The sequence below is a fragment of the Rana temporaria genome, chromosome 7, assembly GCF_905171775.1.
Source record: "Rana temporaria chromosome 7, aRanTem1.1, whole genome shotgun sequence".
Lineage (NCBI taxonomy): Eukaryota > Metazoa > Chordata > Amphibia > Anura > Ranidae > Rana > Rana temporaria.
Genome location: NC_053495.1, coordinates 65,218,995 through 65,236,298, shown reverse-complemented (window position 1 = coordinate 65,236,298; position 17,304 = coordinate 65,218,995). Strand labels below are relative to the sequence as shown.

The 17,304-nt window shown below is 43.8% G+C and overlaps 2 protein-coding genes across 3 annotated transcripts in view; one reads left to right on the top strand and one right to left on the bottom strand.

The window, feature by feature from the left end:
• Positions 1-6,198: 6,198 nt before the first annotated feature.
• On the top strand, positions 6,199-7,523 carry LOC120945387 (noggin-like). The gene has a single exon (XM_040359518.1). The coding sequence runs from the start codon at positions 6,330-6,332 to the stop codon at positions 7,080-7,082; it is 753 nt and encodes a 250-aa protein (XP_040215452.1). The 5' UTR covers positions 6,199-6,329; the 3' UTR covers positions 7,083-7,523.
• A 3,761-nt stretch (positions 7,524-11,284) lies between these two features.
• The window catches only part of GCAT (glycine C-acetyltransferase), a 49,546-nt gene continuing 43,526 nt past the window's right edge, over positions 11,285-17,304 (bottom strand). For both annotated transcript variants that reach the window (XM_040359516.1, XM_040359517.1), the window contains one exon: positions 11,285-11,602. In XM_040359516.1, coding sequence (XP_040215450.1) covers positions 11,451-11,602 — 152 coding nt within the window. In that variant the 3' untranslated portion in view covers positions 11,285-11,450. The remainder of the gene's footprint in view (positions 11,603-17,304) is intronic.

Here is a 17,304-nt window from a genome sequence, read left to right as displayed (position 1 = left end):
AACTCCCCACCGAACAGCAATACAGCTTGGGATCTTCAAAGGGGGGAACCCAGTCACTCACTGGATCCCCATCGCTGGTTCAGATGCTCGGGCCAACATGGTCCCGGAACCAGGAACACTGCGTAGCACGCACGCCCCGGCAAGGTGGGCAATAGCGCCGGGGCGCCGTGATGTGGCCACCCTAAAGGTGGATGCCACACTGGACGAAGAAAGACCAAGAACAATGGCGTCTGTCCCATAAATACTCCTCCCCAGCATGCACAGCGAGGACAAACCCTTGTGATTGGCTGCTGGGAAGAGCACCAAAACCTCGACTCCACTGCCGCCACCTGCAGTACTGGGGTTGGAAGAACACCCCAGCACAGCAGAATGGGCTCACAGCACAACCAAGCTGAGACGGAGACCGCAATTTGCCACTAACAATCATGATCAGTCTAACTATACTCTGATCTACACTTAAATTTGACTAGCACCAGTACTGCAAAGTACATGGGCGCTACACATTAATCTGGTTTCTGAAGTGATTTGCAATCTTTTGAGCAGTGTGCAAGGGAAGAAATTGAATAGAAAAAGCAGAGAAGAGGATTGTGGGACATATAGTTTGAGGACTGGCAGCCCCACTGTAACAAAGAAACTGCAGCCCACACGGCATGCTCAGCTGAATGGGAGAGAGAGCGCCAGGACCCCGGAAAAGCTTTCAGGGAAGTACACCCAGGACTCCAGAGGGAGAGAACACCATCAGAGAGAGAACCACTTCCATACAGGGCATTTTCACCCTCTTCCTGCCCAGACCAATTTTTAGTTTTCAGCGCTGTCGCACTTTGAATGACAATTGCACGGTCGTGCGACATCGCTCCTAAACAAAATTGATGTCCTTTTTTTTCTCCCACAAATAGAGCTTTCTTTTGGTGGTATTTGATCACCTCTGCGGTTTTTATTTTTTGCGCTATAAACAAAAGAAGAGCGACAATTTTGAAAAAAACACAATATCTTTTACTTTTTGATTTAATAAATATCATAATTCTTTTTAAAAAAAAAAAATTCCCCTCAGTTTAGACTGATACATATTCTTCTACATATTTTTGGTTAAAAAAAAAAATCGCAATAAGCGTATTTGATCGGTTTGCGCAAAAGTTCTAGCGTCTACAAAATAGGGAATAGAATTATGGCATTTTTATTTATTATTTTACTAATAACGGCGGCGATCTGTGATTTTTATTGTGACCGTGACATTGCGGCGGACACATTTTTGGGACCATTCACATTTACACAGCGATTAGTGCTATAAAACTTCACTGATTACTGTGTAAATGTGACTGGCAGGGAAGGGGTTAACACTAGGGGCGCTGAAGGGGTTAAATAATATGTTCCCTAAAGCAATGTTTCTCAACTCCAGTCCTCGAGGCGCCCCAACAGGGTATGTTTTCAGGATTTCCCTCAGATGAAATGGCTGTGATAATTACCAAGGCAGTGAAACTGAACAAATCACCTGTGCAAAATAATGGAAAGCCTGAAAACATGACCTGTTGGGGCGCCTTGAGGACTGGAGTTGAGAAACACTGCCCTAAAGTGTGTTCTAACTGTAGGGGGAGGGGGACTCACAAGGGGAGGAGATCGATGTGTGTTCCTCTGTACTGGGAACACACATCTGTCTCATCACCGCTGACAGAACATGGATCTGTGTGTGTTTACACACACAGATCCATGGTCCTGCCGTGATTGTGGGCAATCGCGGGTGCCCGGCAGACATCGCGGCCGCCGGGCACGCGCACCGGGTCCCGAGCAATGCGGCGGGGGCGCACGCCCCCTTGCGGCCGGGAATGCAAAGACGTCATATGATGTCCACTCTGGTAGAGCAAAGGTTCCCGCCGACGTCATTTTACAATGACTCGGTAGGGAAGTGGTTAATGAGAATGACAAAAGCTTGTTTGGCAGCATTGAGGGAGGAATTGTATTTTAACCACTTAAGGACCACCCCCTGCACATCTATGTTGGCAGAATGGCACGGCTGGGCACAGTCACGTACATGTACGTTGCCTTTAAGAGCCCAGCCGTGGGTGGCGTGCGCACACGCGACCCAGTCCGGGGCCATGGGACCCGCGGACCCGATCGCCGCCGGTGTCCCGCGATCGGTCACAGGAGCTGAAGAACGGGGAGAGGTGTGTGTAAACACACCTTCCCAGTTCTTCACAGTGGCAGTGTCACTGATCGTCTGTTTCCTGATATAGGGAAAGACGATCAATGACGTCACACGTCCAGCCCCGCCCCCCTACAGTTAGAAACACATATGACGTTACACTTAACCCATACAGCGCCCCCTAGTGGTTAACTCCTAAACTGCAATTGTCATTTTCACAGTAATCAATGCATTTTTATAGCACTTTTTGCTGTGAAAATGACAATGGTCCCAAAAATGTGTCAAAATTGTCCGATGTGTCCGCCATAATGTCGCAATCACAAAAAAAAAAAAAAAAACGCTGCTCGTCGACATTAGTAGTAATTATGCAAAAAAAAAAAAAACATTCATCCCTGAATCCAGCTTTAATCTCTCAAAAGAGATTTACATCCAGATTAACAAAATAATAATACATTGTTATTTAAAAAAAAAAAATGTTAACCTCATGAACTCCTTTTCATAATCGAAAAGTATATATATTTTTTTTCCCCGAACTCTGCAGAAAGGCCTCAACCCCTGAATCAAGGATCCTAACAGGTTTAAGCTACTCTGGTCCCCCTAGGCCTAAACAAGGCAGACTCTGCTCTTCTCCTAATGCCCCGTACACACCATCACTTTATGTGATGAAAAAAAACGACATTTTCTGTGAAGTAAAAAATGACGTTTTTGAAACTTCAATTTTCAAAGACGAAGTTGCCTACACACCATAGTTTTTCTCACAATGTTCTAGCAAAGCGAGGTTACGTTCTCACCACTTTTTCCATTGAAGCTTGCTTCATAAGTAGCTTCTGGGCATGCGCGGGTGAAAAAACGTCGTTTTAAACGACGTTTTTTACTACACATGGTCAATTTCTGTGAAGTAAAAGTTGACGTTTTGAAAAACGACACATAAAATTGAAGCATGCTTCAATTTTTTTTGGTCGTTTTTTAGAAGACATAAAACGACGTTTTCCCCCACACACGGTCAATTAAAGTGACGTTTTTAAAAACGTCATTTTTTTTTAGCACATAAAGTGATGGTGTGTACGGGGCATTACAGACCCGCCAAAGCAAGTACTTGGCGAGGGCTCTCACAAAAAGAGACCCCTGATGGCAAGAGCAAAAAGGCCACAGAGCCTCTCCTTGATATCAGGGCAGATCCCCAAAAAAATGCATTATCCATCTCTGAGAGTAAAAAAAAAATCAGACCGCACATGCAGTTAAAATAAATAAAGCCCATGAGAAAATTGCTGTAGAGAAGCCAAAAGCCCTGCCCAAGAGGCAAGTGCAAGAAAAGCTATACAGTAAGCGACAAGAACAAGTGCCAGAGAAACTCTGTGGGATCCCAAAGAAAATCCCCAATTTTGTTTTGTCCCCAGAACAAGAATAGAGGGGGAAACCTAGTTCTGGTGACATTCAGGGATTCCCTCACTTTGGAGGGATTTCCTTATACTTCCTGTTTTGGCTATAGGACAGGAAGTGAAGGGAAATGTCCCCAATGGAACACAAATGCCAATGTTATAACTAGGGTTGTCCCGATACCACTTTTTAAGACCGAGTACAAGTACGGATACGTTTTTTCAAGTACTATCCGATACCGATTACCGATACTTTTTTTTAATCTCACGTGATAGTGGCACATGTGTCAGTAGTTTTATTTTTAACAATTTGTTTTTAATTTTTAAAAATTTTCATTTTTTTACAATTTTTTTTATTTAGAATGCTTTCTTTTCTTTAAGGGGGGGGGGGGAGTGGACCGTGTCAGTGTCCTTTTTCTTTTATTATTTTCTACAATAATTTTTTGTATTATTCTTTTCTTTTTCAGCCCTGTTGGGGGGCTTTGGTGAAATATCAGGGGTCTTAACAGACATCTCCCCTTTGAGACAGAGAAAGGGACTAGGGACACATGTTCCCCAGTCCCTTTCTCAGCTGCGCTGAAAATGAATGGAGAGAAGACAGCGTCTTCTCTTCATTCATAAACTGAAACATTGTAAACACAGTTTACGATGTTTCAGTTATGTGAATGGACAGAGTCAGTAATCACTGACTCTGTCCATTCGGAGCAGAAAGGAGCCGGATTTACCGGCTCCTACCGCCGCTCTCCATCCTGACAGTTCCAGGGGGTGTAGGAGGAGCACGGAAAGAGAGAGAAACACGGAGGGAGAGAGAAACACAGAGGGGGACACAGAGGGAGAGAGAAACACGGCGGGGGACGCGGAGGGAGAGAAAAACACGGCGGGGGACGCGGAGTGAGAGAGAAACACGGCGGGGCCACTGAGGGAGAGAGCAGCACGGAGGGGGACATGGAGGGAGGGAGACTGCAGCAAAACGGAGGGGGGCTGGAGGACACGGGACAGTCAGCGGTGATCGTGTGTGGAGAAGTTACAAGCACCGATCACCGCTGATTTTAAGGCAGCTGAAAGCCGCGCGGCGGGGGGGGGGGGGAGAGAGAAGCGGAGAAAAAAAGTTTTTCCTTTAGTTCTGCTTTAGTAGTAATAGTGTTACAACACATGTATTTATCCCGATTTCCATTATTTTAGATTTATGCATTAACTTCTCAACCTTTATATTTTTAAACAATTCCAAAATAGTTTACAAAGCCAAATTCTATTATCATCTTACATCCCAGGGCAACCATAGCTCTTTAGCTCTTAGCTGTCCTAAATTTGAAAGGACATCTCTCTCACTCTTTTGTCCTCAGTTGTCTCTCTTTCTGGGTATGTATTGTCCTGTATAAAAAAAATCTGGGGTCGCACTGTGTTAGCGGTAAAGGGCCACTACTTTTAGCAGAGCTTTTCAGCTGATAGCGGGGAGCTTTTAACGCCCACTAGTGGTCGAAGAACGGGTTAAAAGCGCACGAGTTGCGGCGCTGCCGAAACGTTTTGCAGGCACTTCGGCAGGGCTGCCCATTCATTTCAATGGGCAGGGCATTTTGGGGTCACTGTATACAGCGCTCCCAAACAGATACAAAGAGGCAGCTTGCAGGATTTTTCAGAACGTCCCGCAAGCCCATTGTCCCAGTGTGAAGGCACTCTAGCTTTCACAATGGGGAGACATGAGAGGCGCTATTTTTAGCGCTAAAACGCCTGAAAAGTGCCTCAGTGTAAAAGGGATATTAAAGCTGAACTCCGGGGATGCTATATTTTGCATACTTACATTGGTTTAGCTTGGCATAATGTGAGAAAGTATATTACGACACCTGTTCGCCTCTGTGGAAGCTGTAACTCATCGTAGTAGTCAAAGCTACTACAGCGACTGCTGCGATGCTGCTATGCTGAGTGGCTGCCCTTCTTCATAGTAACCACAGGGATCGCTCTCTTGGCATGGTCGTCATTCAGATTTGGAATGAAAAGTGTCCTCTTATTGGACCAAGAGGTGGCAGTGACATCACAATGTCCACAACAATGACTGACAGTGCCTTTTGCTGCGTGTCTCTTGCGCTGCCAGCATCTGCACTTGGTTGTATGGTGTGGGAGCGAGCACATACAGGAGACTCATACAGGACACTATAGGTCCCGGGATTCAGCAGGCAGACATAAAACAGGGGAGTGTGTCAGTACGGCAAAGTACAACCTGGAAAGTAAACTTAAAGCGATGATAAAGGTTCGTTTTTTTTTTTTTTTTTTTAAATAACAAACATGTTATACTTACCTGCTCTGTGCAAGGGTTTTGCACCGAGCGGCTCCAATCCTTCTTTTCTGGGGTCACATTTAGGGTGGCATTAGCATTGAATGGCACAAGTGCAAGATGCATTTTTGTATGTTTCCTAAAGCCGTGGAAAAGCAAACAATTTTGTGCACAATTGCGAAACACTATAGTGTAAATGCAGCCTTATAAGTTTAATTAGCAGTTATAATCCGGTGACTTACATGTTAATATACTTGCCCTGTCACTGATTGTCCTACATTTTAGATTCTAGATTTAACAATAGTAAGTGTAAAGTGTAAGAGGGAAGACAGGTCAGAATAGGCGTACTTATAAACTATGCAATGGTTAAAAGATTAATACAGAAGGCAGGGCCAGAAGTCAATGACAGAGACGTCAAGAGACAAATGAACAGAGATACACTGAAGTGAGGACAGGCAGGAGACACTGAGCAGCGCTGCTTGAGAGCAGAAAGTTCTCCAATACTTCTCAGGAAGAAACATCTTACATTAAAAAGCAGATATATCAAATGGGATTGCTTCAAAGATACACGTTTATCATCTGTTTGATGACTCTTGGGATATCCTGGGTCTCGGCAATATCCAATCAGACAGCAGACTTCAAACGCTTTGATGAAAAGCAAGCGGACCTCGATGTGGCTTCTTTGCGGCAAAGACTTTCCTCTGGTACCCGTCCTTACAGTCTGTCCTTGTCACCACTGGATTATCACTATTCTCCAAAGCCGAAGCACCTTCGTGTGCCCCGTCTACTTCGGCTTCTGGGGTCCTCCTTTGACCCATTCTGGATGTCTGTAGAGAAACCAATACACAACGATACCAACAACCACGTGTCACCATTTAGCCAAGACCTGTTCGAGGGTGCCAGTCGTTATCGAAAGAAGCTTACCCAGGAGGCACAATACATTGACTTTAGTGCTTTCAGAGTGCCAGCAGAACTGTCTGAAAATGGTAGCCAGGCCTTGCTGAATGAACTACGTCAGTGGCTGGTACAGAAAGCAAGCTGCCAGCTAATGTCTACATGGGTGGATCTGGGCCCTGTGTTCTGGCCTCGGTGGGTGCGACACACTAACTGCGACGAAAGCAACACTGCATGCTCCTGGCCTCCTGGAATGTCTTGCCGTCAGGCTCAGCTCACTCAAATTAAATTGCTAGCCTGGCACTGCTGGATACAAGATGCTGGCAAAGGATGGACATCTCAGAACTGCATGTGGAGGCAGGTACCCTATCCAGTAGTGGTTGCCTGTAAGTGTACGTGCAGGTGAAGATATTTTTTTCAAGATGAGATTATTAGCATATTCACATCTTCATTTTTTTTTTTTTTTAAATGTCATTACAAAGTGTGCTTCAATATAACATTTTTCATGTCTATTTTTATTTTACAATAGACACTTTCTATAGAAAAACTGCATGTATTTTTATAAATTATGTCTTATTCACCTTTTGCCAATTATAGTTAAAATTCAAGCTGGAAAGAAAATTTGTGATGCGGGGTTAATTTGATCACTAAGAGCACAAAACAAGCCAGAGACAGCTTGTCTAGGAGAAGAGTGAAGGTCACGGGTAACCCAAACACAGCTGACAGTAAACAGGGTACAGCAACCTTTTACATGGAAGCACAAAGAGCGTGTGCATGTTACCCCTAGCATTGGATGCTGTGCTTTACCAATATTGCCATACATAAAATCTTTTTTTTAGTTATGTTATTAAATAGTTTTATTTTGTCATTTGTCTAAAAATTATTAGAGCAAAATGCATTATCAGTCTAGGTTCACACTGCTGCGAATTCTTTTGCGAATTTGAGCAATTGCAGCAAATTCAGCTCTATTGACTGGTATTCCCTGAAATCACAGCCGCGAAATCGCGATTTTGAATTCGCAGCAGTGTGAACCTAGCCTTAAAGAAAGTTGTGTGTGGGTATTGAACAATTATATTTTTGGCCTGCTAAACTTACTGTACTACACTAAAATGGACTTCTGATAAGTCAGTTATAATGTGCACTCTATAGAAACGTTATTATATATTGTGTATTTCCCATCCATTATTTGTCTTAAATATTTTCCAGGCTTTTCATACAAGACATACAAAAAAAAAAAAAGATAAAAAAGAGCATAGATTTATTTTATTGAGGACAGACCAGGACAAGTAAAATTAAAATTATAATAAAAAAAAAGAAAAATCATAAAATTGACCTATTGATGTATTTAGGAAGATCAAAAAATAAAGTTTTACATTTGTATAAAAACTATGAACTCAACTGCATTTACTCATTGATGAATTGACTTAAGCCTCGTACACACGCTCGGTTTACTCGGCAAGAACCAGCAAGAAAACTGCTGGAAGAGCTTTCTTGCCGAGTAAACCCAGCGTGTGTACGAGGCTTTCAGGTTTCTCGACAAGAAAACTGCCCAGAATCTAGACGCCAAAAATAGAACATGTTCTCTATTTTCTCGTAGTTTTCCTGCCGAGAAACCCAAGAATGTGTATACTTACCTGATCGCCGCGGAAACCCGCGCATGCTCGAAATGAATTAGACGCATGCGCGGTAGCTTCCTAGGCATAGGTAGGATGCAGCAAGATGGTGGCGACAGCATCAAATGTGACGAGCGCATTCTCGTCGTACGCGATGACGTCACCACGTTCTTGCCTTTCAAGAGAACCGTGGTTCTTTTGAAAGGAGAGTCTGTACACTCGGGCGGCAAGAGATTCTTGCCAAGAATCTCGTCAGGAAACACGTTTTTTTCCTGACGAGATTCTGGCCCGTATGTACGAGGCTTTAGAGTACAATGTGCAAAGTGAAGTAAAGTAGTACTATAGACATTTAAAAAAAATATTGCATAGAGTAAGGAAGGATTATAACCCACCGTTTATTTTTTTTGCAATATGTGTCCTATTTGGGTGATTTTCCTTCACTTCCTGTCCCATAGCCAAAATGGGAGGAAATCTCTGCAAATTAAAAGGAATTCGTTGAGATCCCCCAGGTCACCAGAACTAGTGTCTTCATTGGAAGACTTACCTTCTATTATTGTTCTGGGGACAACCCAGAGTTTAAGATGTTCTTTTACTTTCACTTTTGATGATAACCATAAAAAAGGACAAATAGAGAGGATGAATCATCCTAACGGGAGGGGGGGGGGGGGGGCAGAGGTAGCAATAAAACCTGACTTTTGCGAGCCCTCCTTACCATCTATGGGCACAAGTCGGATAGAAGTCACCTTGAAGTAGTACAGGAAACTTTTCTAACATCGGAGCGACTTCAGTAGTGCTAATTAAGATGGCTCTCATTGACTAAAATGGTATTTCTCTTCTCTTGTTCAAGCCAAACCCATACACTTTAGTGGTGCACAGAACATTGTTTTGTTTTAGTAAACACTATAGTATTGTAACAGACATTGGACAGCTTTGGGTACTCCAAAGAGAATAGTAATGTGGCGCACAGAGTGCCCCCCCCCCCTCACTCTGCTGTCAATCCCGGACTGTCCAGGTGAATCCTGGACCGGTGCCAATCCTACCCCATGCACACAGAGCGTTTTTACAACTGCTTTGACCAGCATCAGATGTTTTTTTGCATCCCTTGTGATGTCTCATCGTGACATCACCAGATGGCCACAGCTATACAAGAACCGACAGAGAGCGGAGCTAGCACAATGACTGGAGACAGCGTCTGAGGACCGAATGGAGATTTTAAAAGGACTTCGCAAACTTGTGTCTTTTTTTTTACACTGCTTTTTTGGGGGGGTGAATGGGCAGGGGCTGTCTGTTTGAGGCCCTTGTCCCCAGCGACATTGGAACAAGGTGCTTTTTTTGTGTGTGTGTGTGTGTGTGTGTGTGTGTGTGCGCGCGCACGCTATGATTAAGCACTGTGTAACGCGTCAGCTTCTCTTCTAATTTTAGCTGTGGCATGTATTTTTTGTGACCAGTTTTAAAAAAAGGAACATTTTTTGGAGTGCGGCTGTCCAAGTTATCCCCTATTTTTGCATAACTATTGCATTGCCGGCACCCATGGTTTGGATCCAGTGAGAAAGCTCTTTTGTTCATCTAAGCGGTTACCCTTTCCTCTATAAAGCGACGCAGTGCCGAATCGCAAAAAGTGGCCTGGTCTTTGACCAGCAATATGGTCCAGGGCTGAAGTGGTTAAACACCAATGGAAAAAAGCTACTAAAAGCGATTTTTTTCAGATGCTTTTTCCTACCATCAGTAGTGGCTTTGCAGCTCATTTTTCTAATGCCCTGTGTGCATGGGGACTAATGCTGCGTACATACAATCGGACATTTCGACAACAAAACCATGGATTTTTTTTTCCCAACGGATGTTGGCTCAAACTTGTCTTGCATACACACGGTCACATAAATGTTGTCGGAAATTCTGAACGTCAAGAACACGGTGACCTACAACACGTACGACGGCACTAGAAAAGGGAAGTTCAATACCAGTCGTGTTAGTAGAAGTTTGGTGAGAGACGATTCACGATTTTCAGTCCATTACAGCGTGACAAATGTGCCATCCCCATTATGAACGCTAGTTTTACCAGACCAAGCACTTCCGTCTCGTACTTGATTTGGAGCATGCGTGGAATTTTGTGCATTGGAATTGGCTACACATAAATTGGAATTTACGAGAATGGATTTTGTTGTCGGAAAATTTGAGAACAAGCTCTAAAACTTTTGTTGTCGGAAATTACGACAGAAAATGTCCGATGGAGCCTACACCCGGTTGGAATTTCCAACAACAAGCTCCAATTGAACATTTGTTGTCGGAATGTCCGATTGTCTGTACGCAGCATAAGAATAACCAGGAGTAGCTAGGACAAACATCCCACCAACTAAAACTAGATTGCATACAAAAATATCAGGACTCCTCCCTCACAATTGTGCATCAGAAGAATACAAAAGTACCTCTTAAAATCCACTGGTTACAAGCTATCCATCTAGTATATTAAAACTTACTTCACATGTGTCAGTCTCATCCAGCACAATTCAAGCTGCATCTACTGAGACTCATTCTCCAGCCTTGTCGTAGCCTATACTGTGTCATAGGCCTATACCTCACAGCCCTTTAACAAAGCAAGCTGTAGAAAGTTTCAACCGTGTACAATTGTGGAGGTCCCTGTGCAAATGCCAGGCATTGGAGTTGAACTATGAGACTATGTAGACACCGCTGCTAGCATGTATTGTGGTGCATGAGACTGTCGATTCTAGGTGAATGAGAACCTTGATATACTGGATGGGTAGCAAGAAATTTTATAAAAAAAATAATAATTACTTTGCATTGATCCAAGGTGGGTAGGCAACCTTGGCACAGCTATTGTAAAACTACAAGTCCCACAAGACATTGCAATACTGACAGCCAATGACTACCAGGCAGAGGCATGATGGGATTTTTAGTTTCACCAAAGCTCGAGTGTCGAGGTTGTACTTTTATATCTTTCATAAATATGAAGCTTGGTGGTGACTCAACCCACAACTCTCTGGTTACCCTTTATGTAACAATTGCATTATGATATAAGTGCATTGCTACAGATATTGCATCCAAATTGGCAAACTTATTTTTCTTTCACTGTTGCAGCATTGTCATGATAGGCAATTCCAGATGAGACTTTAAGACCAGTCATGTCCTCGGTTAGTCCCACTGTCTTATGGCACTATGCCGTGTTTACGGCCCACTTCTGTGAATGCCTGTACGCAGGTATCAATATCTTCATCACTATGAGCTGCTGAAATCTGTACTCGAATGCGAGCTTTACCCTTAGGCACCACAGGGAAGCTAAATCCAATGACATAGATTCCTGGAAGAAGAAAGATAGGATAAATGTAAACATGTCATGAGAGTACATCCATGCTGCATAATTTAAAGGGGTTGTTATCACTCACATGTTTTCACATAGAATGCATTAAAGGGGTTGTAAAGGTAACATTTTTTTCCCCTAAATACCTTCCTTTACCTTAGTGCAGTCCTCCTTCACTTACCTCATCCTTCCATTTTGCTTTTAAATGTCCTGATTTCTTCTGAGAAATCCTCACTTCCTGTTCTTCTGTCTGTAACTACACACAGTAATGCAATGCTTTCTCCCTGGTGTGGAGAAAGCCTCTTGAGGGGGGAGGGGGCGAGCAGGCAAGTCAGGACGCTCTCTACTTTGCAGATAGAGAAAGGAGCTGTGTGTTAGTGAGCATCTTGACCCTCCTGCTCGCCCCCTCAAGAGGCTTTCTCCACACCAGGGAGAAAGCCTTACTGTGTGGAGTTACAGACAGAAGAACAGGAAGTGAGGATTTCTCAGAAGAAATAAAGGACATTTAAAAGCAAAATCGAAGGATGAGGTAAGTAAAGGAGGACTGCACTAGGGGAAAGGAAGCTATTTAGGGAACAAACGTTTTACCTTTACAACCCCTTTAAAAAGGTAAAAAAACCTTTTGTGCTGCACCCCGTCCCGTCCCCCCTTAGCTACCTGAGCCCGATCGTTCCAGTGATGGAGACGAACACAGCAGCTATAGCCGCTATCTTGAGCCCTCATTGAACATAAAAGTATAAATTAATATTGCGCTAACCTATGAGAGGGTGATGAAAGGAAATTATATATATACCTGCTACATAAGACTGTGACAAATATTCAAAGCAAGGGAATGTGTAGGATGTAGCGCTAAAAGTGATATATAGTGAATGAATCCAAAGGGAATGATTATTCAAATATACATTCAAATAAAATCAATAAAAGTCCTGCTATGTCAATGTAAAAATACAGAACAAGTCCTATGATGTAAATCACTCCTTGCATGAAGCAGGCAGGGTCCACAATGGACAGGTGGTTGTTCTCAAGTAGACATGGATAATACAAGCAGGTAGATGGAACTTTCAGAGTAGTATGTTATCCACTCATTAATGAGAATATATACTCTTACCGGAACTGGTGGACCCGAGTGTCAGCGACAATGAGCCAATAACGCATGGACATATCAAGACTTATTGATTTTATTTGAATGTATATTTGAATAATCATTCACTTTGTATTCATTCCCTGTCTATCACTTTTAGCGCTACATCCTACACATTCCTCATTGGATAGATTGATAGCAGCAGGAGCCATTGGCTCCCTCTATGTATGGGTGAATAGGAATGGTGGCGCTGCCTAAGTGTATGCCTGTGTCTGTGTGGACCTAAAGGTGGTCCACCCAGGCCAGGGTCAACTGTGGAGTGGCCCAGTGGTCCCAGTTGGGCTAAATGGGAACTGCGCTGGTGAGAGTCCCAAAGTTCCACAAGGACTTGAGAGCAACCGCTCTGAGGCTGTCAGCTACACTTAAAGTGCTCTATGGATAATCCCTAATGCTAGACGCCGGCAGAGATATATAGAGGGTGCTACTAGACAATGAGATGCCTCAAGGTGCCAGAGTGCGCCTGAGTTTAAACGAGGGGTGCTGTCTTTATGTAGCAAAAATACCAGATGTAAAATTCCAAAGTATAAGCGGATGCCTATAGGGGGAACAATGATGTAAGACAGGTATCTTGTACCAATATATGCAGATGAAAGGTATGTCAGGTTGTAAATGGGTATATACCAAAAACTATCAATAATATGGATATCACAGTAAATATCAGCAAGATGTGTAGCAAATGCACAAATCCCAGTATCAGCAATCCAGCCTGTGATCAAGCCAGGCAAATATACTCAGTATTGTCCGTGACCCTAGAATGTGAAGAAAAAACTGATGGTATATAGCAACCTGTAGCTATCACATATATAGTCCATACATGTCCATTAAACCATTAAAGCATAGGAAATAAAGGAATCCTGGTAATGCAATTGGAGTCCGATAGCAGAGTATAGATGTGGTATAGAGGTGCTCCTACAACACACTGCGGCGTGGTCCCGGTGCTCCCCTCAGGGTTCCCCACTCACCAGATAGAAGTCCCCTCTTGGGGTGGCGTACATGTATTGTGGGGTCCTATGTCCGTTGCTCCGCTCCTATCCTTCCTCCAGAGGGATATCAGGCTCCCGATGTTCCCAGGACTCTGCTTCCTTGTTTCCTGATTAGGACAAAGTCCAAAGATGAAAAGGCAGAGCCACCTAGATAGCTGTGCAGACAGCAGCCTTTCCTTGCATTAGTTAGGTCTGGTCTCAGCTCAGACCAGAGCTGAGACCAGACCTAACTAATGCAAGGAAAGGCTGCTGTCTGCACAGCTATCTAGGTGGCTCTGCCTTTTCATCTTTGGACTTTGTCCTAATCAGGAAACAAGGAAGCAGAGTCCTGGGAACATCGGGAGCCTGATATCCCTCTGGAGGAAGGATAGGAGCGGAGCAACGGACATAGGACCCCACAATACATGTACGCCACCCCAAGAGGGGACTTCTATCTGGTGAGTGGGGAACCCTGAGGGGAGCACCGGGACCACGCCGCAGTGTGTTGTAGGAGCACCTCTATACCACATCTATACTCTGCTATCGGACTCCAATTGCATTACCAGGATTCCTTTATTTCCTATGCTTTAATGGTTTAATGGACATGTATGGACTATATACAGTTGTGTTCAAAATTATTCAACCCCCCCAATGCTGTAAAGGGTTTTAGGGAATTTAGTGTACATTTGTAATTGTATTCAGAATGAAATCCTACAAGGACTTCTTAAAGAACCATATGCAACTAAAATGACATCAATCGGTTTTGTAATACAGTAGTAAATATTTATTTTGTGAATTCTTCATTTACACAATTATTCAACCCCTTAAAGACTACCACTCTGAAGAACAGAGGTTCATTGAAGTGTATTCAATCAGGTATTGAAAACACCTGTGGATGTCAAGGAGCAGCAATAAAGCCTAATATGCATTAATTAGGCAGCTATAAAATGACTGATACTCAGCTCCTTCTAGACATTTACTGGTGTGGTTACAAACATGGTGAGGTCAAGAGAATGATCCAGGAAGACAAGAAAAGAGGTGATTACTCTTCACAGGAAGGGCAATGGCTATAAGAAGATTGCAAAGATGTTAAACATACCAAAAGACACCATAGGAAGCATCATTCGCAAATTCAAGGCAAAGGGCACTTTTGAAACGCTACCTGGTCGTGGCAGAAAGAAGATGCTGACTTCGACTGCTGTGCGCTACCTGAAGTGTAGAGTGGAGAAAAGTCCCTGCGTGACTGCTGAGGAACTGAGAAAAGATTTGTCAGATGTGGGTACTGAAGTTTCTGCTCAGACAATACGGCGCACACTGCGTAATGAAGGCCTCCATGCCAGAACTCCCAGGCGCACCCCCTTGCTGTCTCTAAAGAATAAGAAAAGTCGACTGCAGTATGCCAAAAGTCATGTGGACAAACCACAGAAGTTTTGGGATTGTGTTCTGTGGACTGATGAAACTGTTTGGGCCCATGGATCAACGCTATGTTTGGAGGAGGAAGAACAAAGCCTATGATGAAAAGAACACCTTGCCCACTGTGATGCATGGCTGGGGTTCAATCATGCTTTGGGGCTGTTTTGCTTCTGCAGGTACAGGGAAGCTTCAGCGTGTGCAAGGTACCATGAATTCTCTTCAGTACCAGGAGATATTGGATGACAATGTGATGCAGTCCGTCACAAACCTGAGGCATGGGAGACGTTGGACCTTTCAACAGGACAATGATCCCAAGCATACCTCCAAGTCCACTAGAGCATGGTTGCAGATTAAAGGCTGGAACATTTTGGAGTGGCTATCGCAGTCACCAGACTTAAATCCGATTGAGAACCTCTGGTGGGACTTAAAGAAAGCAGATGCAGTGCGCAAGCCTAAGAATGTGACTGAACTGGAGGCTTTTGCCCATGACGAATGGGCGAAGATACCCGTAGATCGCTGCAAGACACTTGTGTCAAGCTATGCTTCACGTTTAAAAGCTGTTATAACTGTAAAAGGATGTTGTACTAAGTACTAAGATTGAATGTCACTTGGGGGTTGAATAAAACTGATAATGATGTGAGCACAGAAAAGACATTTGTGGTTATTTTATTATAAATGTTATGTTATATTTGTCTGACCTACACATGCCTCTTTGATTTAATTGTAAGCAGGATGACTGAATGATCAAAATCAATGTCAAACTGGCCAAAACAATCAATTTCAGTGGGGGGTTGAATAATTTTGATTACAACTGTATGTGATAGCTACAGGTTGCTATATACCATCAGTTTTTTCTTCACATTCTAGGGTCACGGACAATACTGAGTATATTTGCCTGGCTTGATCACAGGCTGGATTGCTGATACTGGGATTTGTGCATTTGCTACACATCTTGCTGATATTTACTGTGATATCCATATTATTGATAGTTTTTGGTATATACCCATTTACAACCTGACATACCTTTCATCTGCATATATTGGTACAAGATACCTGTCTTACATCATTGTTCCCCCTATAGGCATCCGCTTATACTTTGGAATTTTACATCTGGTATTTTTGCTACATAAAGACAGCACCCCTCGTTTAAACTCAGGCGCACTCTGGCACCTTGAGGCATCTCATTGTCTAGTAGCACCCTCTATATATCTCTGCCGGCGTCTAGCATTAGGGATTATCCATAGAGCACTTTAAGTGTAGCTGACAGCCTCAGAGCGGTTGCTCTCAAGTCCTTGTGGAACTTTGGGACTCTCACCAGCGCAGTTCCCATTTAGCCCAACTGGGACCACTGGGCCACTCCACAGTTGACCCTGGCCTGGGTGGACCACCTTTAGGTCCACACAGACACAGGCATACACTTAGGCAGCGCCACCATTCCTATTCACCCATACATATTTATCCTGTCCCCGAGGGGATAGTCTTTTTAGGAAGGCAGCAGCCTTAGACCTCTGATATCCTAGCGCAGGTTTCTTTATATTCTTCATTGGCTCCCTCTGCTGTCAATCAAATCCAGAGACACAGGAGCTGAGGGTGAGGCCGAGTCCTGCTGTCTGTCAAAGGACGCAGCAGCATGACTCAGGAGCACACCTGCATGAGTGGCCCCTATAGAAAACGGCTCTCCATGGGGGCACTCGAAAAGAAGAGGCGCCAGGAGCGCTGTGGGGGTACCCCAGAAAAGGAGGATGGGGTTGCTACTCTGATTTGCAACTAAAGACACATCAGTGATTTCATGCATGTCTTTTTAGATGCTTTGTGATACTATTTTCTCTGCATGACTGACTTTAAAGCAAAACTGTATGTCAACCCATCCAAAACTATTCTGAAAACATAGTGCAATGCATCACTCTGCTGAGACCAATCTCTAAAGTCATAATCGCTTGCTCAGTCATGTAAGTGATGAAAGGTCTCTTTGCTTGCATTCCATCGTAGGCTTATGGCAGCTTTAACAAGGATTGCTCATCATTAAAAGTTAAAGTGGTCCCTGCTCCTGCTCTCCGCAGCCTGTGCCTCGTCCCCATTGGCCCCCGGCCTTCCTCGCGCTGATGTCACGCTCCTTGACCTGGACTCGTCGCCTGCTCCACCAGATAAGTATACGAGTAGCGCACCCCCTCCTAGGCTATGGCTAG

Bases quoted from the DNA above. Each gene is read 5' to 3' on its own strand.
- LOC120945387 (XM_040359518.1), top strand. From the start codon at position 6,330: ATGGGATTGCTTCAAAGATACACGTTTATCATCTGTTTGATGACTCTT.